This window comes from Patella vulgata, chromosome 2 (genome assembly GCF_932274485.2).
Source record: "Patella vulgata chromosome 2, xgPatVulg1.2, whole genome shotgun sequence".
In the NCBI taxonomy this organism is placed as follows: Eukaryota; Metazoa; Mollusca; class Gastropoda; family Patellidae; genus Patella; species Patella vulgata.
This window is the reverse complement of record NC_065880.2, coordinates 66,414,872-66,438,383: the sequence shown is the minus strand read 5'-3', so window position 1 is coordinate 66,438,383 and position 23,512 is coordinate 66,414,872. Positions and strand designations below refer to the sequence as shown.

Here is a 23,512-nt window from a genome sequence, read left to right as displayed (position 1 = left end):
AATATAAGATTAGGCTTTGTAATGACAATATGGTACAAAGGCTTGTTATAATATTTTCAACTAATATCCATCCAGGGATTATAAAAATGACCCCATGGCTTAGTCACATGTATGTACAGAGAATCAGGGTCATAAAATGAATGATGGTCATTATCGTTGGTCATTCAGTATGGTATCCATGTGTGTGTTCTAGCTTCTTTAACTTGAAGAATGAGAATTATTTTTTATCATCTATATGAAATTATGAATGAGGTTATAGACAAGTTGTTGTTACGCATCATAGCTTTTCAGTCCTTTTGCTTGTGATTATTTGCTTTTCTTGCTAGGAGGCTGATATCCTGTAGGGTCATTGTAGGACAGGGATGTAAAAACTACTTGTACAAAATACAGCAAGAATAAAAATAAAATACATTTCATGATCTGTAATATCCTTGACTGTAAATCAATAACCAATATGGAGTAAAGAGATCCCTCTGGGCTTATTTTATATATACAAAAGCTAGTGTGTGTATGTATATAGTTGTGAATAAAGTATATATATATATATATATATATATATATATCAAAGTATGTCAGGTAGACTCTTGTGTATATATCTATTGTCACGCTTGGTAGAATCTAGTTTTTGTGCCCGATCTTTAGCTGTAAATGAAAGTACATCACTAAACCTCACGTACTGGGATGGTTAAAGTCAACATTTGTTAAATGCATTTATTTTGACCATTATCTCAAGCAATAGGATGTTTCTAAAGTCTTCCGGTAACACACAACAGGTTGGTAGAAGGAAAAGTAGGCAATTTTTGTCAAGGTAACTTATTAATGTGAATTAAGGATGTCAGATGTGACACTGAAGTATGACGACATGAAGTATGTATGATGGGTGGATAACAATTGTCTCACCTGCTTGAATTTAAACTATCATGTCACCTTTATACATATCTGTACCTATATGAATAAAGTATGTAAATGTTATTAACTATATACATACAACAGGTCGTCTTTGTACTAGATAAAAATTATCAGATGAGTTATAATAGTTTTAGTGGAAATCAATCAGTTTTTGAAGCCAGTTGTGCATTGTGTAATAGTGATATTATAGACATTGTTATTAGTGTGGATCATTAAAATATTTGTGGTTAATCTGAACTCTGGTTGGATTTTTGGGATGATTGGAATGGATTGTATTCAACTCTCTGTCTAGCAAGGATTAAGTATGTGAACAGTATTTGCCCTAGTGACTAGATAAACTTTACTGATGGCTCAGGTGAAAACAACCAAGTGCTATGGAATTTATTTAGTGTTTACTGACATGTGTGTAGATAAAATTTTAAAATAATCATATTTTATATAAAGTTTATAAAATGCATGATATCAAAAAAATTCAGGTAAAATAGTTATAACATTGTTTGCTTCAATAATCTGTGAAAGGGAGTGAAATAATGTCTGCTGTGATGACAGGAGTTAGTGATGATTCCTCACTTAGTGAACTCTCTGAATGTATTTCATTTGATAACAAAAAAAATGACAATTTAAATGCTAGTTCATCAGAACACTCTCCTCCACTAAATGTTAGTGCTGGGAGAAAGAAACAAGCTCAACAGTCAGATGTTAAATTTGAATCTAGAAGCAGACGTAAGAACAGACTGGCACCTCCACCACCAGAAAATCATAAAACTCGCAGCAGAAGTCTTAGCAGGGACAAAGGCAAAAGAGTTTTGAAACAGGGTTCGACAGATTCCGATAGCCAGGTTTCACCATATTTAGACTTACCATCAACTAAACCAAAATCAAGATCACCATCTCCTTTTCTTGCTCGATCTGATAAAACAAGATTTCAGGTGCTAAAAGATGTCTTTCAATCGCCTAGAAATCTACGAAGAAACTCCAAAAGGATTACAAAGGAAAAAGGTAGTCCAGGTCCACTTAAACCAAAACCAATTAGGAAATTAGCCGTTGTTCAAGTTGCTGATAATAAAACTTATGGAATATTTTGTCAACCTCTCAATATAGACAATGAGTTTGAGGTAGGTAAAAATTAAGAATAGAAAGACTACAGTGTTTAAGTCAGCATTTTCACTCTAACAAGGATGTCTTCAGGTTTTTATTAAATAATTATATGATATACTTACCATAATGACATTATCTTAGCAACAATAGTTAAGGCAATCAGAGGGCGATAAATCTCATGCAAAATGTTTATACCACTATGCAATTAATAAAATCACTGAACAAAATTATTTTACACTTTGGTGTTAGATCTGATTAATTTTGTTCAGTAATATTTGACTTGTTTGGCTTTATTAATTTTCATTTTATTGCTTTTATGTCGTTAGGTTTATAATAAATATTTTTCTATTGCAATGGCAGATTTTATAACCATATAATAGTTACTGCAGGAGAACTGCACTACACACGAAACAAAACCAACAAAACAAACTGCATAGACATTGCAAGAAATAAACAACAAATATCAAATAAAGTGAATGGATCCGAGTAATGGGACACTGCGCTTATTTTATGTTCATTTGATTCCAATGTGAATAGTATCTTAGAATGAATACAATGTAGACTATCTCTGAACATATTTCAGTTTTTTATGAAATTGTTGTTCAAAAGTGACAGATATTTGAATCAGTGTTGCTATTTCAAAATTTTTCTTGTTGGACATTTTTACCGAAAATAAAGGGGCATAACTCTTATTATTTAGGCAGACAGAGACAGACTATAATTAAAAATCATGTGTCAACAAAATATTCAAATTCGAACGTAATAATAGTTGCACCTCGCAATTTTTCATATTTAATTCCTGTACGGTATTCAAATTTATCCTAGTAATATTCCTACAAAATTACATGTTTTCGTAATGCGATAGAATGAAAGTGTGTCGACCCGTACCTGCTTCAAATTCATGCAAGTAATATTCCTCCAAAATTACATGTCTTCATTTATACGGCAGCAGATGAAAGCAAAATGTCCGAAATAAGAATAGTTTGTAATGTCGAAACATCATTTTCTTTTTTATAGATTTTAAAATTACATTGGTAGTTTAATCACCTGTAAATAGGCCTAGCCAACTTCCAGATATTATCATGTCTGGAATCTACAGGCGAAATAGCATCACTGATTTGAATCCTAGGTAACCTAAGACTGCTGTACATTTTGTTCCCATAGATGTACCTATCTGCCATCTATAGAATGCATTTAAAAGAAATTATTTGTTAAAACAAATTTTAAACTTTGGGAAATAAATGTGCATGTAATTTGAAAATTTATCCAGCCAAATTCTATAATATAAATTTGTGACTTCAAAAGTGACAAGAATAGAATTTGCCGGTATTTCATCTGGAAGATTATTGAAGAAGTCCAAAATGTTCTAAGAAGGATATCCAAGATAGGACTCAGATTGAACTGCTGGGTTTGTACATATTCCGATATCGCAGTTTCACAAATTGTTTAGATTGCCAGACAGTTTTGGGATTTTTGAAGTCCATAAAAGTTAGTAGATTTCACATCAAAGTTGTTTAGATAGTCTGACTCTTTTCATGTAATATAAACACTAATAAACACTAATAAATTTATTCATCACATATTTAGCACTTACAGTCTTCCTAAACATATACACAAGAATTATTTATAAATAGTCTTGTAAGACAGATTTTTTGAAAGGTTTTTATTTAGACATATATATTTTAATATAGCTCGATATATCTTAGTCATGTATATGTATGTCTTAATGATCTATATAGAAAATAAGTTGAACCTTTGCTTCAGGTAGAGTGTGTAGTTTAAAAAAACAGAAGAAAGATTAATCACTACCATCCCCAAGTTAGGGCTGACTGTCAATATTAGTATTGTCTTAGTTGACATTCCTTGGGTTATTTTTAGAAAAGCTTGTTGATTACCATTGTTTGTTTTAATTAATGCTTTCATTTATCTTAATACAAAACCCTGATTACATTTACAAAGTAACTGGACATGGATGTTGCATATATAAAATCCAAATTGTTTGATCTTTATATCCTTCAAAGAGTTTTTCTCTGATTTATGTTCGTAATACACAGATATAAATAATGTTATTTCAATTGTCATAACCTTTCTCATTGATGTTTGTAATGATAAAATACATTCAAGAGTTGTGTAAAGCTAATCAAATATTATCATCACATATATATTGTTGTAGAAAAGTCAATAATTACTGGCAACATCACAATTCATACTTTTTTGTGTCTTGCTGATGATTAGGCTACATATATGTTATGGGTGTATCTTGGATTTTCCATGCACTTAATATTCAAACTATAAAGCAATGTGAGGAAAACAAATTTCTTGTAATAGGCCAATCTGATTAAAATTAATCTCTGTTTGGCCAGCTCATCTTTTGGTATTGGAATATTGTGTGTTACCGAAATGTGTCACAATAATAAGTCCCTGTTTTTTTTAAAACAAATTTGGGAAGGCAAGGCAATTTGTCTTTCAAACAGTGGATAATGTAAGGTATGCTGACAATAAACAGTGTCTTATCTTACTGTTGTTCCCTTGATAATATAAATTATAATCAACCATCAGATTAGCCATTAAAAAGGCTAGGAAAAGAATCAGACAAGTCCTGTAAGAAAAAACCCAACAAAGTATCAAATATTTTCAATCTTTAAATTTATATGGTTTTTATAACAAAGTAAAAAACTCTGCCTTAATTAGGTATGCAACTCCCAAATTTGATTGGGTTCTACAGTCTTTGCTATCACTAGCCAAACAAGCCCAGCAAAACAAATTTTATGTAATTATCTCTTTGTGTGTGGGTGTGTTTGTATATGGTGTATATCGAGGACACACATCTGAATACACACCTTCTAATCGCGAACCTGTGTCAACCGAGGACTTTTTGAACTAAAACCAGGACTGTAGCGATGTTCAGAAGGGTGGATTTAATATCCCATTTGATTTTAAGTTTGATCTGAGGTGTTCCACGTTAGGCGGTATTCTACAGTTAGGGTGTATCTTTCATGTGTGTGATATGAAAAGGAAAAAATATGATTGTGTGTATATCAAGTCCGCAGTTAGTGTTTATTGGACAGTGAGTGTATCAAGTTTTTGGTTAACCGATTTCTACCATACACATCATATGGTCACGTGGGAGAAATAAGTTTTTATTTCTGCCATATCTAAACTTAATAACCATTTTAAACCCGTACGATATTACAAAAATCAAGCCATCTAGTCATTTTATTAATTTTGTCTGAAATTTCAAAATTTTTATCTGGCGTAACATATAATAAGATTATTGCCGAAATAATAAGCATATAAAAAACAACAATTGAAATATTAATAAGTCGCGCAATTTCAAGTAGTAACACTTGTTAGGGCGTATTAAGCCAGTTACAATTGTCTTATATAATGCATAGGTAGCACTGGGCAATTTTTGCCTTGCGGATGTACTACAGATAGAAATTGGTGAGCCTCAGGAGGAGTCAGGAACAGGTTCACCAGTGAACCATCGGGAGGCCACGAGAGAACTGCGAAAAGTTTCAATGCACGCATTGTCAGGAATATAGGCCGGGAAGGCATCCCCGGAGCTTTCCAGATTCACAAGGAAACTCTGGGGATGATTCCCTGGAGCTTCCGCGAAATATTTGTTTCGGGAACAGGGTTAGGCGTCGGGAACAGGTTTCCCGGTGTCCCAGGGGAGCTCCTGGGGCATCGCTAGCCTTGTGGAGCCATCAGGAGGCCACGGGAGAACTGCGAAAAGTTTCAATGCTTGCATTGTCAGGAAAACAGGCTGGGGAGGTATCCCCAAAGATTCCAGACCCACAAGGAAACTCCGGAGATGTCTTGCTGAAGAGTCAAGGGGCTTTTGAGAATATTTAAATCGAGGATGCCTCGGGAAAAAGTATTTTGCGGAAGCTTCTGGGAAGCATCCCCAGAGCTTCCCTGTCCGGAAAACATCGGAAAATTTTTGACATCTTTCGCAGTTATCCCGAGGCCTCCTGATGATTCCATATGGCTCGCGACGACCCCGAAGCTTCCAAGAGGCATCCCCGAAGCATCGGCGATGTCTTGCTGACTTATCAAGGAGACCTTTGAGGATATTTAAATCGGGGATGCTTCAGTAAAAATATATTTCGCTGAAGTTTCACTGCTCCACTGGACGTTTCACTGGATCTGGAGAGCTGTCAGGATGCCTCCCCGGCCAGTTTTTCCACAAAACGATGGGAACACAACGGAAAAATTATCAGTGCAAGCTTTGACATTTTTCGCAGTTCTCCTGAGACCTCCTGATGGTTCCACATGGCTCACGGCCCTGAAGTTCCCCTGTTATACCGGGTAACCTGTTCCCGGCACTTCCTGGGGATCATCAATTGCCATCGGTAGTATATCGCCCATGCAAAAAATGTCCAGTAGGACCTAGGCATAAGTGCCGCCTATATGCCACCACGCAAGAGACCTAGATCTAACTACATGAATATTCACCAATGATGTTGATTATCGGTGAAGGTACCCCGGAGCTTTCCCGATAATTGGGAGCCATCCCCGATGATTCACGGCAATGCTCGGGGGGCATTCCCAGAAATTTTGTGACCATAGCCGAAGTATCAGTGCACATTCACTGGACCACCCCGGATGCTTAATAAGTTCTATTTCTCTTGGGACTACGCTGTTTCTTTGGGCAAAAACATCGAGAGCCATCGTGAGAAAATTTGTTTATTTCCATATCGCCAATGATTTTTCCCCAGTGGTACCTAGGCATTAGTTCGTAAAATATAGTTAGTGATCTGTCATTTTCAAAATTGTACACAAGAATTGTATGAAAGACTGGGCTTTGTTATTAACTGTTATCTTAACTTAAACAGTGTATTTCACACAAGTAGTATGTCGAATAAACATACATAACAGGTAAACTCGTCTTGTTATGAAAATCTTTCTAAGTAAATATCTTAAAAATGTAAGTTAGTTGAAAGTTCAAGGTAGTATCTTGAAAATTCAAAGTAGTATCTTGAAAATTCAAGTTTATATCAAGTAGTATCTAGAAAATTCAAGTTAGAGTTTAAAAGTTTAGGTTAATATCTTAAAAGTTTAAGTTAATATCTTAAAAGTTTAAGTTAATATCTAAACAAGTTTAAGTTTTTTTAAGTTAATATCAGAGTTTAAGTTAGAGATGCCTTCACATGTACAAACTGTATGATGTGATAATATATTTGGGCTAAAACATATACAAACTAATTAATCTATCAAAAATTTGCTTCAAATCCCTCTCAAAACATTGTATTCGGGAGGAAGTGCCCCAAGATGTAAAAATCTATTTCAGAAGCCATGTTGTCACGTTATTTGATTGAGGGAGGGTCAATTTCAGAATGCATTTGTCGTTACTTACTGTTCATTTACCGTACATATTGAAGCCTAAGTAAATTCTTTGATTATCCTCTGCCAAATTATTTTTCCGCCGTTTGATTGCAGGGTCTGTTGTACGTTTAAACCCCCTGGTGTTCCCCAAACCACTTAACTATTCGATTAAGAAATAATAACTGATTCCTAAGTCAATCTGGCAGACAATAAGCCGTCGGGCTGACAGTAATTAATACCCTGACATCTTTGCCCAGTGCCTCCCCCATCCAGTATTTTTTTAGTAAGATTGTGTGTCTCTAATTTCCATATGTAACAAATTTGCCATACTTTTATTGGAAATAACTGCCCTATAAATACTTTCGTGAGAATATATCTTTAATATCTTAAAAGTTTAAGCTAATCTCTTAAAAGATTAAGTTCAAGTTGAAATTTAAAAATGTTAGTAGTGTAAAAGCTCAAGTAATCTTAAACGGTTTTATTTCAAGATATTAGTTTGACTTTGCAAGATGTCAACTTGACTTTTCAAGATATCAAGTTGACTTTTCAAATGTCAACTTGACTTTTCAAGATGTCAACTTGACTTTTCAAGATGTCAACTTGACTTTTCAAGAAAAATTAGTTTTATCTAACTCTTTACCTGCAATCAAAGGGCAATCCTCACATGTCAAATGTTTCTTACAAGTCAAGTTATAGTGCCTTGGAAATTCATGGTTATATCTTGAAGATTCACGTTAGTTTCTTTAAAAGTAAGTAACAGCTTGTTGATAATTAAATGAGGATCCATTTTGGGATTATCGTTTGCTGTAATAATACAACAAACGAGCATTAGAGAGTTTGTACACATCGCATTGGCATTGGTATACACATATAATGTCCTCGGAGTGTGGGTGTACTCAGTTGTTAATGTTCACCATACACCAAGTCTCCATTTGTCGGTATTAAAACATAATGTGCATCCTCGGTTGGCCACATTAATAAATAACTGTTCTATTGTGGTATTATGTACCGCACATCAATTATAAACGGTTATATTCTCTTTTTTTCCCATGTGTGGTCAAAGGGGGGGGGGGGACAAAAATGTAGTTATTTAAAGATTAAAGACCACAATGAGTGTCAAGTCCACAAGTCCTCGATTGTTCACAGTCAGACTGGTTTAGAAAATTAAAAGTTTTAAGTGGCTGAATCAATAAAAAATGTTTTTTCAGTGGGCTGCTCCACTGGTCAAAGGGGCATGTTCTCGGATATAGAGTGTTGAACCCACTCAGTTTATATTATTGACATACACTTGTAGCGTCCTTGGATGTGAGTGTGTATGTACTTGGTTGTTGGTGTTCACCATACACAAAGTCCCCATTTGTCGGTATTAAAACATAATGTGCGTCCTCGACTGATCACATTAATAAATAAACGACTGTGCGACTGCGATATTGTGCCATACATCAATTTTAAACAGTTATATTGTATTTTTTCCCATGTGTGGTCAAAGGGGGGACAAAATCGTAGTTATTTACAGGTTAAAAACCACAATAAGTGTCAAGTCCACAGTATGGTAGTATTGAGCAAAATGACCTCGTTTGGCGGCGTTCCCAACATACATCATGCGTGTCCTCAATTAGGCGTATAATTTATACCCTTTCATAATCCTTTGATGTAATAGAGTTCAGAAATAATGGTGCTTTTCAGCTAAATGTAATATTTATCAAGACCTTGATTAGGAGGATCCAGTCAAAGTCCTCGATTTACACCATATATATACATGTATGTGTGTGTGTGTGTGTGTGTGTGTGATATCACCAGTTAGCCAGTCCCTCATTCATTTGGTTATGTTTTCTAAAACTCACTTGAATACTGTGGGCTGGGTTTTAGTCAATTGATGTATATAAATTCAGACAACACATACTGTATTCATCAACCCTTTAAACGTATTTGTTGTCAATTAAAGGTGTAACTGTGTTTAAATCTATTGAGTATAGTTAGTGGGATTGTAGCATCAAATCTTTTATCAAGTTACTGGTCTTGAATTTAAAGTATTGTAGTACAAATAGTAAAGTTATATTACAAAGACAACTAATGAAATGGGGTTTAATGTCCTACTTTCCTGCACCAACCAGGCTAATGATTTTAACGAAGACAGGCCGGTTACTCTACAGCCAACTCCTATTTTGAGTTCCATTTGTCTTGGGGAAACTATGCTGGAAGGAAGATTACAGGGAACTGTCTCAGCTTGAATGACGGACATCTGGGTTTTGAGTTCCATTTGTCTAGGGGAAACCATGCTGGAAGGAAGATCCCAGGGAACTGTCTCCGCTTGAATGACGGACATCTGGGTTAGTGAGCCAGAGCCATACTCACTGAGCCACTGTGGCCTCCAATAATACAAAGAAATGTGATATAATCTGTTTTAATATTCACTGTTTTATATGTGTGTTTAAAGGACAATATTGGTATCGGTCATTATCACATATGTAATAGAACTGGTTAAACAGTTCCAAATATAATTTTAACACAGATCATTGCTACGATAGATGTGTAATGAAGATTTGAAGAAACGGAAGTGACGAAATTTAAGCAAAAGGAAAACGCGAGTTATCCTTCTATATTGACTGAAGTGAGAGTGATAACAGATACACAGACGAATTTCTGCACACTAATAATTCCTTCGAAGACTAGAAGTTGTTTTATTCATTCTGTACTTTATAAAAACATGGTAATGCATGGATTTTTCCTCTTTTTTTTGTTTTCCCTTATCTAGTGACAGTTAATTTTTTTTTTTAATTGTCAGATATCCTTGTACAGTCTCATATAACAACTTTTGGTCTTCGAAGGAATTATTAGTGAGTAGAAATTTGCCTGTGTATCTGTTATCACTCGTCAATTCAGTCAGTTATATAGAAGGATAACTTGTGTTTTCCTTTTGCTTTCGTCACTTCCATTTCTTGAAATCTTCATTACACATCTATCGTAGCAATGATCTCTGTGTAAAAATTATATTTAGAACGGGTTTAACCAGTTCTATCACATATACATGTATGTGATAATGACTGACACCAATATATCCTTAACCACAATAATAAAGTTAGCTGAATATTATGCTTTAACTTTTAAACCATATAAAGGTGCTACATGTAATGTACATCTGTAGATGTTAACCAATCAAAAATCATTTTATATTTAAATAATTGACTGGATGCCTTTTACATGTATCAAAATGAATTTTGAAGTGAACATATCAGCAGTGGGCATGTAGTTATATGAATATAAAATTTTGTATAATTATATTAAAATTAGTGACGATATGAGTAATAAATCCAGATAAATAATGTTAAAATTTAATTAATAATTTATTTCTGAGACAAATTAGTATTTGATTATGGATGGAATTACTTTAAAGCATACTGTACATGTACATACAAATAAATATATAATTGAAATTCTTTACATTCTTAGATAAAGCCCATCCTAATATACTTATAACAATAAATAAAACTCAGTCACATATAGTATCACCCACATATTTTAATACATTGTACTATAGTAAGGGATTTATAATATCAAGTTTATAACTCAACTGTGGCATAGGTTCAGTCTGATTAAAACCTAGATATCCTATTTCGTTTTATATAGTTCAAAATTTCATTTTACTTGTCTTCACTTCACCAGGGTCTAGAAGAGTTGTTAAATAAACCTGTTTTGGTTGATGTGAGGAATTAGCCAATCAATTCCCAAAAATAACTAATAACACACACCTCATAAAGCAATCATAATTTTGTTGTAGCACAAGTGAGAAAATACTGCATTCTTCCATCATGAACCATGTTTTAGTATACAAACTCTCTACCATACTTATATGGCTGGCGGATGTGGACAAAAAGCTGATTTAATATACATGTACATATTAATTCGAGATTTAATGTCTGTATTAAATTGATTTAATATGTGTATTAAAGATACATTATGGGAGATTTTTATAGAGAGTTGGCCATTCTTGCTATAACAGTTCAAAAGTAGAGGATGAAAGAAGAATGTATGGAAAATTTAAGTCAAATTACTTTATTCTGAACAAAGTTATCATCGTTGTAATATTTGACTAGAAATGGTAGTCAAATGTATCTTCACCTTGGCCAATCGTTTGATTGACAGGCGTTAAATATAACTCCACCTACATAATCTTGATTATCAAGTAACGTTTTCAATGGCTTGAGACGGGGTTGCAGTTCAATTCGTATCACATTTATTTTTACTACAAAGTTGATTTTGGGCTTGTTGTTTAAATAAAGATCTAATTTATAATTTCTATAACATCTGAAGCCTAAATTAAGACTTGCAATAATCAGATTTAGCTCTTGCATAATGTATGTTTAAGTCATTCATTTTTAATATGTATATTAATTCCATTTTATATCGATATTAAGTCCACCAATCACTAGCTAGGAAATAATATCTTTTTTTGTCAGTTTAAATCAACATTGATGTTGTAATTTACCAGGTGAAAAGGGGGGCTTCTGATATTCAATATCTAAGACAAAATAAACAGTCTTACACCTAAGGTTAGAATTGCATATTATCTCCGTTTCTCTGTTACAGTACTTTGCTTTATGTTGTCACATCATGTACCATAATGCTTTTCAGCACTATTTGTAACAAGGGACTCAAAGAACAAGGCTCGATATATTCCACAAGTCATGTCGAACGGCGACACCATTTCTTATCCGGAGAGCATGCGCAATAAAAACTATTGTTGTAGACTTGAATAACCAGATGCTAGAGACGGCCATTCGAATGAGACTTCTGGTTTATTTCGCAAGAACATAACTGATTTGAAATTACACTAAAAACAGAAACGATTGAATGTAAATCAGTTTATGTACATTCATTTTACACTATTATATGCTTTGTGACCCATTTGTCTCAATTTGTAGGTCCCAAATTTTAGCGATTTAGCTCCTTTAAATATGGTTTGCTTAGATGATCATGTCACTGTAATTAAAGCAAATTAGTTTTAATCATTAATCATTCCAACCAAAACTTCAGTGCCCTTGTGTTAGTCCCTAAAAAAGACCAAAGTATTGTGTTATGAGACGTTTTTCGATATTAAATTGTGTTTGTCCTTTTCCCTAATCTTTGTCGTTTGAATGGGATGAAAAACTGAGGTCCTGTGTACACATTGTCTTGCATGTAAAAGAACCCTTGACATTTGGAATTCATTATAAGCATAGGCCGTAGTTCCTTAGCCCAATTGTTGCAGAACAATTGGATGTTAAACCGCATTTCATTTCATTTCTCTTGTTTGTGTAAATTTTTAAACATTTGTTGAAAAAGGTTTGAAATTTGATTTTCTGTTGTATGTTAGGTAATAATCCTGCATGGTGTATGCCCAACTTCATGAGCCCGGTTGGATCAGAACATTAGCATGTTAAACCCAATTTTATTTCATTTCATTTCTGATTTAAATGTGAATGTGTGCGAATGTTAACAGTACTGATATACACAAGTCCAACTACATCATCTGCGACATCAACATTCGTAACTATAATAATGTAACTATGACATTGTGACGTCATTGACTATTGTTAATTGAATTATTGTTTAATAAATGCCTGAAGAGCCGCTATCGCGGTGAAAACATGAGCATAAAAATGTAGTTTTATTTTGCCATCTTTAATTTCAATTATATATATATACTGTAACATTGTAAATGACAACAAATTAAATGTAGTCTTACACCTAAGGTTAGAATTGCATATTATCTCCCTTTCTCTGTTACAGTACTTTGCTTTATGTTGTCACATCATAATAAAAATAGAAATTACTAATGATAAGTAAAAGTTTTAAGCCGATTAAAATAATAATATATGTTTATCCTGCACTTTGATCAGCTTCAAGTTGAAGATATTTTATTTCAGTTTGGAAGTTGCTGTTTACAGACAGGCTTAAATAAATAGATTTGTGGAATTGTATTACTTACTGTGTTTAGCTGTACAAAGCTAAAATCTTGGCTGGTTTTCAGCAAATTTTCAGGAAGAGATGATTCAGAAACGTATTTCCCAGCATTTCCCAGACATACAACTGTTGATTAATGGATATTTTTCCTTTGTACTGAGTGCTTGACAAATTTTAACAAAATTTGGATGGTAATCACTATTACAGTAGAGACCATTAATGTTAAAAGTCTGTGCATGTTTTAGATAAAAACCAAAAGGAAATCATGAGGTGAATAATCTTAATATATTGAACAGATGAGGAAGTTGTTGATCGGAACTTTCAGAAATAATTTAATTTATCATGATATAAAATTGCTTATTGGCACTAAAAATGCTTATTCTAGATTTCAACACAATTGATCCTAATTACTGTTTAAGTACAGTGTCCAGTCAATGAATACAGCAAAATTGAAAAAAATCCCATAATGGGGCCATAATATTCACAAATAGGTAAGCATCTCCTAGCTGCCTCATGTGCATCACCTGCCATTGGTGTTAAATGAAAAGCCAAGTATAATATACTCTTCAAAAAAAGTAGGGGATATTCAGATACGCTAAACAGTAAATCTTATGCAAGAACCGATAGGAAAGCAAACATGGATAGTGTTATGTGGGTTTAATCCCACTGGGGGTGTCACTATTTCTCAATCTTTAACTCTCAATAAAGAAAACACCATTCAATGATCCACATGTTTATTCTCTTCCCCCAAGGGCAGATCACTCATACAAAGTAGAAACATCAATAATTCTTTTTATAAATCAAAGGCAAAGACAGTTAAAGGAAGGTAACTCTTTCAAGCTTAACTAAGATTCAGACCACAATTAACTACTTATGTAACTAGACTTATCACTATATAACATCCCTCCCTCCTAAGTCAAAAACACAGTTTTTGGAAAAACTAGTTTGACAATACATATCATCTATGTTTGTATAAGTGCTTAAAAATACTAATGTGTAACATATATTACAAGGCATGAAACTTTGAACAAATCAAAGACATCAAAAAAAATGAGTAAACAAATCAGAATAGGTTTATTCAAGTGCTCCAAAACCCCCAAAAGCATGTAGTATATATTACCAAGAAAAGATTGCTCTAAAATATGCGATACAGGTGGGTCTATGAATAAACACGATTCAGAGATGTTAGAATAACACTTATGTTATAATCCTCAAATGAATGTAAAACAATAATTATTATAACAAGGTTTGATATTTGCTTAGGCTACCAGTTACTTGTAGTTTATTATCATTGATAAGTCCATTGGCTACATTAAACAAAACAGGAGATGAGTTAACTGGTATCCAGGAAGAAGTTTGACCTTTCTTGACATTAGAGGTAGTTATCAAAACTTGCAATGAACCACATTTGAACCTAGCTTTATGCAGTTCCATAGAAGACACATTAGACATTTCCTGTAACATCTTACATTGTTCTGATAACTGATAGTGTGATAACTTATCTACATAAGCAATATTATGATTATTTGTACTATTTGGAAGATAATGACAAATATTAATAGGATTTGTAGACCTATTAGAAACAATATCACTCTCATCAAATCTAGGTAAGATAACATCACATTCATCCGTAATGAAACATTGATTAGTTTCAGTTAAAACAGTAAGATTGTCATTGTTAGGAATATTACCTAACTCTTTCTGAAGTTGATCAATGTGGGTAATTTTTGTCTCAAAATTAGGAGACCTAACAAAACATGGTTTTAACCGATTAATCGAATAGACGTCCTGTAGGACCTTACCATCCAACGTAGAGAGAACGTAATGGGTTCGATCAAGAATTTGATGCACAACCAAAGGACCACACCAATCAGCTTTGATTTTACGTGAATTTGAAGTAAGGCTTGATGATGACGGTTTGAGTACATAAACTAACTGGCCCAATCCGTAAATAGGATTCTTACTGAGGGTGTGTGCAATACTGATATTCTGAGATTCCTGTTGACATCTTTGTAATTCAAGCATAGTCTTAGAAATATGATCAAACTTGTCCTTTAAATGGGAAACATACTCGAAATATGAACGACAAACTCCATCGAATTGCCAACGAAGATGGGTAAGGTTTTTGGGCTTCTTACCAAATACCAACTCGTAAGGGCAAAAGTCACCTAACTGTGGTGAAACAAAAGAATTGTAAGCATAGCAACAGGGAGACACATATCTGACCCAATCAGTTCCATACTGATTTAAGTTAACCTTGAGAAAATCAGAGATTGATCTAATGTGGCGTTCTGCCAGAAGACTACCATGATTTGCAACACTAATTACTTTTTGACTAATACCAAGTGTTGTACAAAGAGAGGTAACCAATTTTCCGATGAAACTTGCAGCTGCATCTGTTACTATGACAGATGGGGGACCAAAGAGACAGACTACTTTCTGGATTAAAGCTTCACACACTGTTTCGGCGTCAACTGACTTAGTTGGGACGCAAATGATGAAGCGAGTAATCTCATCACATATAACTAGAAGATGCTTAAAACCAGAGATGGATGCAGGCATGCTTTTGAAATCAATACTAAGTTTGTCAAAAACATTGTATTCTTCAGGTATCCTAGGATGAAATGTTCTGGTTTTATCTGTCTTGGGTTTGAATTTCTGGCAAGTAGAACATGTATTAATGTACTGTGCGATCCTCTGAAACATGTTGGGAAAGTAGAAGAGCTTTCGCATAGTCAAATAAGTCCGAACTATTCCCTGATGATTACACAACTGGCTATCATGATACTGATGTATCAAATTTGTGCACATTGACTCAGGAATGACAAGTTGAAGAGTAAAGCGATCATCCTTGGGTAGGAGAAGACGAAATAAAATATGCTCTGCTAAAATGTACTCTTCTGCTTGGAGTTTGAGACGTTTCGCAGCTTTGCGATCACTGGGCAATATATTGTGAGACAAATAATCATAGATAGGCTTAAATTGGGGAGAAGACGCTTGTTCAAGCCGAAGCTTATTTTGATCGAATGTCAAATTATAGTCTCTGATGATTTTACGCTTAATAACATTGTACAACTTATCCAATTCAGCTTGTCTTGGGAAATGATTAGTGGAAGAAGGGATTTCAGTTGAAGTACTAGAAGTTGGTTGACTAACGGTAGTAGTGCGTGTGGAAGGTTTGGGGAAGAGTTCGGGAATGGCTATTTGCTTCTGGTTTGCATATTGCCGTGTAACCGGGCGACTTGCTGACTGAGTAACAGGAAATGCGAGCTCAGAAAGGGTAAAAGCAGTGGGCACAACTTGATCAATTTCATCGTCTGTATCAGTTGAACTCCTTGATAAGAAATCTGCTAAGACTAATTCAGTTCCCTTTTTATAGAAGATTTTGAATGAATATTGGGATAGTTTGACAATTAACTTAGTGAGACGTTGAGAACAAGGCTCTTTCTTGGAGTACAGAAGTTGAACTATTGCAGAGTGGTCAACATAAGCAGTAAACTCAACTCCTTTGAGTAAGTACTGGAAATTTGTGATGTTTATGAGAAGACCAAACATTTCCAACTCGGTAACACTGTAATTCTTACATGCCGGAGGTAACTTCTTAGAATAATAACCCAATATGCGCTCCTTGCCATTTATGATTTGTGTAATGTACGATCCAGTAGCTGATCGAGATGTATCGCTATAGAGACTCAAGGGACCATTTGCAGTCGGGAGGTACAAAACAGGTGGGTTAGTAAGAAGATATTTTACATCTTGAAAAGCCTTTTCATGTTCTTCGGTCCATGAAAATTTAGATCTCTTGGAAGAAATCTGATGAAGGGGCTGCATAACTTCTTGTAGCCTTGGCAGAAAGTTTGAGACATAGTTAACGGCTCCTATAAACCTACGAACTTCTTTACTAGACTTAGGACGAACAAGATGTTGAATTGCCTGGCAACGATTTGCCAATGGTTGGAGGGTAACAAGTCCTTCGTTATTAATCTTAATTAAATGACCCATGTACACAACTTGATTTCTGAAGAACGAACATTTACGAGGAGAAATCTTCAGTCCATTATCAATAAGTGCTTGAAAGACAGCCTGTAAGTGACAACTGTGTGACTGGACATCCTTACTAAATACAATGATATCGTCGTGATGAGCAATACAGTAATGACGGCTGTCAGGTACTTGAGAGAGAATCCTATCAATTTCGGCTTGAAAAATAGCAGGGGATACACTTAAGCCTTGTGTTAAGCGCTTGAAGTAAAAGTGGCGACCTCCGTGATAGGACGATATACCCGTGTATTGTTGAGCATTTTGTGAAAGGGGCATAGAAAAGAAAGCAGACTTAAGGTCAAGGCAGCTGATAACTGTGGGTTTAGCATGACCAATTCTTTGCAAGGTAGATGATAATAAAGGGAATGGATGGTTATACCTCTTAATGCGCTTATTTAAGTGACGAAAGTCAACTACAACACGTTTATCTGTAGTTCCCTTTTTAGGGAGAATTAAAACAGGAGAGGTGTACGATTGGTGACCCTCGGCGATAATACCCAATTTTACTAATTTATCAAGTTCAGCATCGATAACCTCTTTATCTGATTCAGTGGTATGATATGGGCGAATATAAAATGGACGAGGGTCATTAACATTAATGTCAACTTCAATGTTAGAACAATGGCCAATCTCACCATAAAGACTGAATGCTTCTCTGCTTTGGGATAGTTGTCTTTGAAAATCTTTCTTCTCATTAGGTGACAAAATACAATTATCATACAAGTTAATTTGCTGTTGTAAAATCTCATCTTCTGATAACTGCAATAAAGGATCATCCTTCTTAAGGTGGGAATATTGTTCTGCACGTTGAACAAAATCTGAGGAATCACACACAAAAACAGTACCTGTGTTGAAATAGAACAAAGGATGAGATTGCCTAAGGTGAAGAGTTTTACTACCAGGGTTTGATATGGGAACAACAGCTCTGTTACGCTGTAAAGTAGCGAGTATAAACGATGAACATGTGTTATCTGATCTTTTCTGAAGAAGGACCTCACGATTCCTATAAAGACCTGGGACATGACCATATAAGGCGACATAGCGTGTATGACCTGGCTTAATGTACACATTGTGTGTTGGGGAAAAGTTGACTCTTTTAGGCTTACACCGAAATACATTATCCTCAAAATGTAAGGAACCTTGTAACTCTGATAAAGTATCCTGACCAAAAATAAGATCAATGCCCACTAAATGTGGGGCAACATAAACCTTTAAACGAAACGAATAACCTTGAATAAAGACTTGTATAAACATGAAAGTTGAACAACTTAACATTTGACCATTACCCATACGAAATTCCAAACATTTTTCTAACTTATGTACAGGTAAACTTGACAAATAAGGAGAAGAATTAACAACGGATTGTGAAATAAGTGATTTAGAAGCACCACTATCAAATAAAATAAGCACAGATTTTCTATCTGATAAACTACCCTTACAGTAATTAAAGGGACTTAACTGAAGAATGACATCCGAGTTAATGTCCTTTGAAACATGTTTGGCTAGATGATTGAGTTGGGGGAATATTTGTGGAGCATTATTATCAAATATTCCCCTATTCAAAAATCCTTGCGAGAACTATGTGTGCGTTGATCTGAGCGTTGTGGCCTAGATGATCCACCAGGTTGTCGAAAACCCTGTCTGTCAACAGCAGAAGGCTGCGACTGAAAATCTGACGTATAAGGTGACTGATAACTAGTAGGGTTGAAAGAGTGTGACAAATGTCTACGCCTACTCATAAGATCATCTTGCCGAGCAAAACAGGATCTCCATGTGTGACCCGGATTGAGGCAATAATCGCAAAATATAACACGCCTCGACTGACGTATTGGACTGTTATCTCTAAAGGGTGACTGTGAATTGCGCAGCCTAGAATTTGAGGGACTTTTAGGTCGTTGAACCCGGAAAGGTGAATGAGATGTGTCTCTGCTGGAATCAGAATGTGCTGGGGTTCTCCTTTGGGGACTATGGGAATTCTGGGATTGCAATCGTAAACTGGACAAATTCTCAGACAAATTAAAGGAAACCTCTTTTACAGCTGTAGTTGGTGATGAATTACTACCCACATCAAAATAGCGTTGAGCTTGAAACGCAAGTGCTTGTGCAGTTGTGTCATCTGAACTTGCCATAATAACAGCCTGTTTACAGTTGGTTGGTAAAATAGATATAAATTTATCCCTAACTTGTGACAAATTATAACTTAACTGATTGGCTAATTTCTTGATTTTATCTAAATTGTCACTAGGTGACAATGAACAATCATATTGAATATTGGAATATTGGCTATACAATCCAAGTTTAGTTTTAGTTGAGGAATACTTGTCAATGAACTGGTCTTTCAAACTAGCGTAAGAATCAAATTCAATGTCCTCTATCCAAAGACGAGCCTTGCCCTTGAGCGATTGCTTAAACAGTTGTGATATGTGCTCAAATTCTTCATCGTCAATAGCAATATCTTGATGGTTGAGGTAATCCTCAAAGCTAAGAATGTGGGCTCTTGCAGTATCCCTATCAATAACAGACCCATCGAACCGATCAATCATTTTCTCCATTGCAGATAATAAGAAGAGAAATATTAGGCCAAAAAAATAACATTTAAAGTTACGGTACCTAGGACCTTACACACACTGACACTGATCAATTTCTGGTAATAAAAGAATAGGCCTACACTTAAATCATAAAACTTAAACCTGAAAAGAAATTTTGATTAGTAACATGCAATTGATTCCTACAAGAAAACAAATATTACATATCAAGGAGTTGACAATATAGTTTTGGACAAATTGACTAAATATTACTAAACAGTTCTGTAAATTAAATTAATAGTTTTATAAAACACAGAATATCAAATTAATGTTGTTATAAAAGCTAAAATGGATGAAAATGTCACTGCACTCCTTTCGAAACAGCACATGTAACAGGAATCGCTAGGGAGTTGAAAATGAATCAAATGTCACTGGACACAGCACACATTCAATGATTTTAAAAACTGGAAGTTGAAATTGTTCAGCTTGTAAATAAGATCTGATCTGAGCTCATCTACACAAAAGTTTGTAATCATTTTCATTCGTCATCATTCATATTACTGCATCTTTGCTTTAATGTTTATAAAAGGCATGACAGGCTAAATTAGGTCTAACTGATTCTTGGCAGTGTTCATGTCTAGATCTAGGCTAATAATTCAATGAAGTGGAATACTACAAACGAACTAGGATACCTCACCAAAATTTCACAATGAAAATGATAAAAATGTTCTTGAACAAAGTCAAACTGCAACCACAAATAGGCACAATAATTGTCTTTTCACACAATGACAATGCGAATATTCACAGTGATAGGCCTAATTAAGCTGTAAGCAGCCTGAAAAGTTAAAGCTGGGCTTGACTCAAACCAGGCGAGTTTGGCTGGCACAAAATAAAAATCAAATCCAATTCAATCGAAGAAAAGTCATGGCATCCACTCAAATTCAATGACTATAAAGTTACTTCAGGGAAAGATCTGGCGTCTCCACCATGTTATGTGGGTTTAATCCCACTGGGGGTGTCACTATTTCTCAATCTTTAACTCTCAATAAAGAAAACACCATTCAATGATCCACATGTTTATTCTCTTCCCCCAAGGGCAGATCACTCATACAAAGTAGAAACATCAATAATTCTTTTTATAAATCAAAGGCAAAGACAGTTAAAGGAAGGTAACTCTTTCAAGCTTAACTAAGATTCAGACCACAATTAACTACTTATGTAACTAGACTTATCACTATATAACAATAGGATAAACCAGCAAGTGACAGTTTTCATCAACCCTTCCTTAAAGTTTCAAATTTGACAATGAACCCCTCCCACATGTATGGCGCTATTGCGTGTCGCAGGTGCAGCTCAGTGGTTCTGTTGGGGCGATAAGTTCTATAAGTTCTTCATCTGTCAACATACTCCCAAAGCAAGTCAAGTGTCCATGACTATTTGTCATATCACAACCTGCATAGGTATTTGCATTCCAATATCCCCTACTTTTATTGAAGAGTATAGAATGGATACATAAGGTTGGACCAAGCAAATCTGTAAAGTTATCAGACACAGACATGTTATAGTGATCAACAATATTGTGTTGGCGACCATATAATTTGAAATACTTTAGTGGTAGATAACAATGTTAAGAGTGCCATGGGTCAAGAAGTCATTACAAAACAAGCATACTTTGGCATATTTCATTTTAGATTAAAGTTTAGGATCAGATAAAAAAAAAAGTAATACATTATTATTATATCAAAACTTACAAACAACCAGGGCTTAAGGAATTCAAAATTGTGAAAGTAAGCTATGTTTTAGACTAGGAGAAATATTGAATTAAATACTATGGTAGACTATTTCAAGTATTGTAAACGTCCAAACTGAGTATAGTCGTTTTTTCAGAAGATGTCAATAAAAGGTTTGTGTAACTTCGACTTGTGTTAATAGAAAAATTAGTGGGAAACGACCATATAATATTTTAGTTCAATATTTAGTTGATAATTATTTACCCAACTTGTTTAAAAGACAAGACCTGTTGGGGAAACAATGTTCATTGAAAATATACAATTTAGTTTGACGCAAACCCTGAAAATTTGCTTTAAAATTAAAATAGTTCATACGGCAGCCATAAAATCATGTACCTTGTGTCATTCATCAAGTTTAGTTAAGTTGAAAGCAGGTAATGTTCATTATTATGGTTTTCTCTAAGCGTGTATCTTCTAATAAATGGGAAATATATTTTTCTGTCTGACAAAAAATACCAATTTGTAAATAAAAAAAAAATGATAAAATTTGTTTTGAAACACTGCTCATGTCAAACATGTATTGGTTATATACTATGTAACAAGTTGAATTTCTTTTGTAATAAGTATCGTCGTTATTTGACTAGATTTATGACAGACTACTACATATAAAATATACTTCTACAATATTTACAGCACTGATCACGCGGTAGAGTGTTAAATGTTGTTTTTCACCTTGTTTTTATTAGCTAAATATATGATTAACGGTAGATGGATTATTATCAAATATTATTTGGGGTGAACAAAGTTGAGGGGAGAGATATTAAATGGGCTCTGTCCGTCCCGATTTGGTTCCTGAAATCTACCATGCCATGATGTAGTTTTAGAATACCATTTTATATGTGCACATATGTTCTTCGATCAACAATTGGCTTGTTAACATGATAAAATCTAGAGTAGTTTATTTTCAAATTTAGTGTAGAGCTTTGGAGTCATGAAAGGATAAACTCCCCTTTTCCAAAAACCTTGTTAATACAGTCGAGACTATAATTTTTAACTGATTTATTTTTTTTTTCAAATTTGGTGTGAAGCTTTCAGGTCACGAAAAGATGAAGCCTATCTGTAATCAATGTTACTTTCTACAGAAAATGAATTTGATAAGAATTTGATAAAAACAAAAATTTGCTTGAGAATTCGTGTATTTATTGATAAAATGTATTTTTGTGAAGTATAGAAATAAGATAATCATGGCATTTTTCAGATGTGTGTGATAGAATAACTGTATTATAATAAGCTACTCAGTTCTAAACCTTCCTTTTAAATGATGGCGAATAACTTAAAGTAAGAGCATTAATCTAATAATCTGTAGGGTTACTGTTACTTATGGACTGACATACCTTGAGGCCCAACATGTTTTTGACATATTGACAGATTACCTGTTGTCATTGATACTAGCGTCCTTGAGTCACTACCCGTTAATTTGAGAACTTGAAAATATTTGAGAGAAAAGGAATACCATTAATTTTAATGTGATTGATATAATGATCGGTCAAATTTCACCTCGGGCATTAGTAGTGTGCTAATCACAAATAACTTCTTTTACACATTACCCTGGAAAAGTAAATGTAGTATAATATTACTTATTGGAATATGGCCTGAACTGGTAATTTTCTACATATTAGCTATCTTTTAGATAATAGTTTCTCTTACTTGTTTATTCCGTCACTTCTAAAAAACTAGTGATATAGGGACAGTGTATTAAGATAGATGGATTGATGTGCTCTTTCTGCTAGGAATATTGGTGTAATGTTTGACTCAAATTTTAGTTTGGATGATCATGTTAAACATATTTGTGACCCCCCATGGCATGCAGAGTTGCAATGAGGAAATTTTGAAAATTGAGTTATTATTATTTTCACATTCTCTGACTCATTACCT

At 34.3% G+C, this 23,512-nt stretch overlaps 1 protein-coding gene across 2 annotated transcripts in view; it reads left to right on the top strand.

The window, feature by feature from the left end:
• Positions 1 to 731: 731 nt before the first annotated feature.
• LOC126811150 (uncharacterized) overlaps positions 732 to 23,512 on the top strand; it is a 92,597-nt gene continuing 69,816 nt past the window's right edge. For both annotated transcript variants that reach the window (XM_050536643.2, XM_050536641.2), the window contains exon 1: positions 732 to 2,024. In XM_050536643.2, the coding sequence (XP_050392600.2) occupies positions 1,440 to 2,024 (585 nt within the window). In that variant the 5' untranslated portion in view covers positions 732 to 1,439. The remainder of the gene's footprint in view (positions 2,025 to 23,512) is intronic.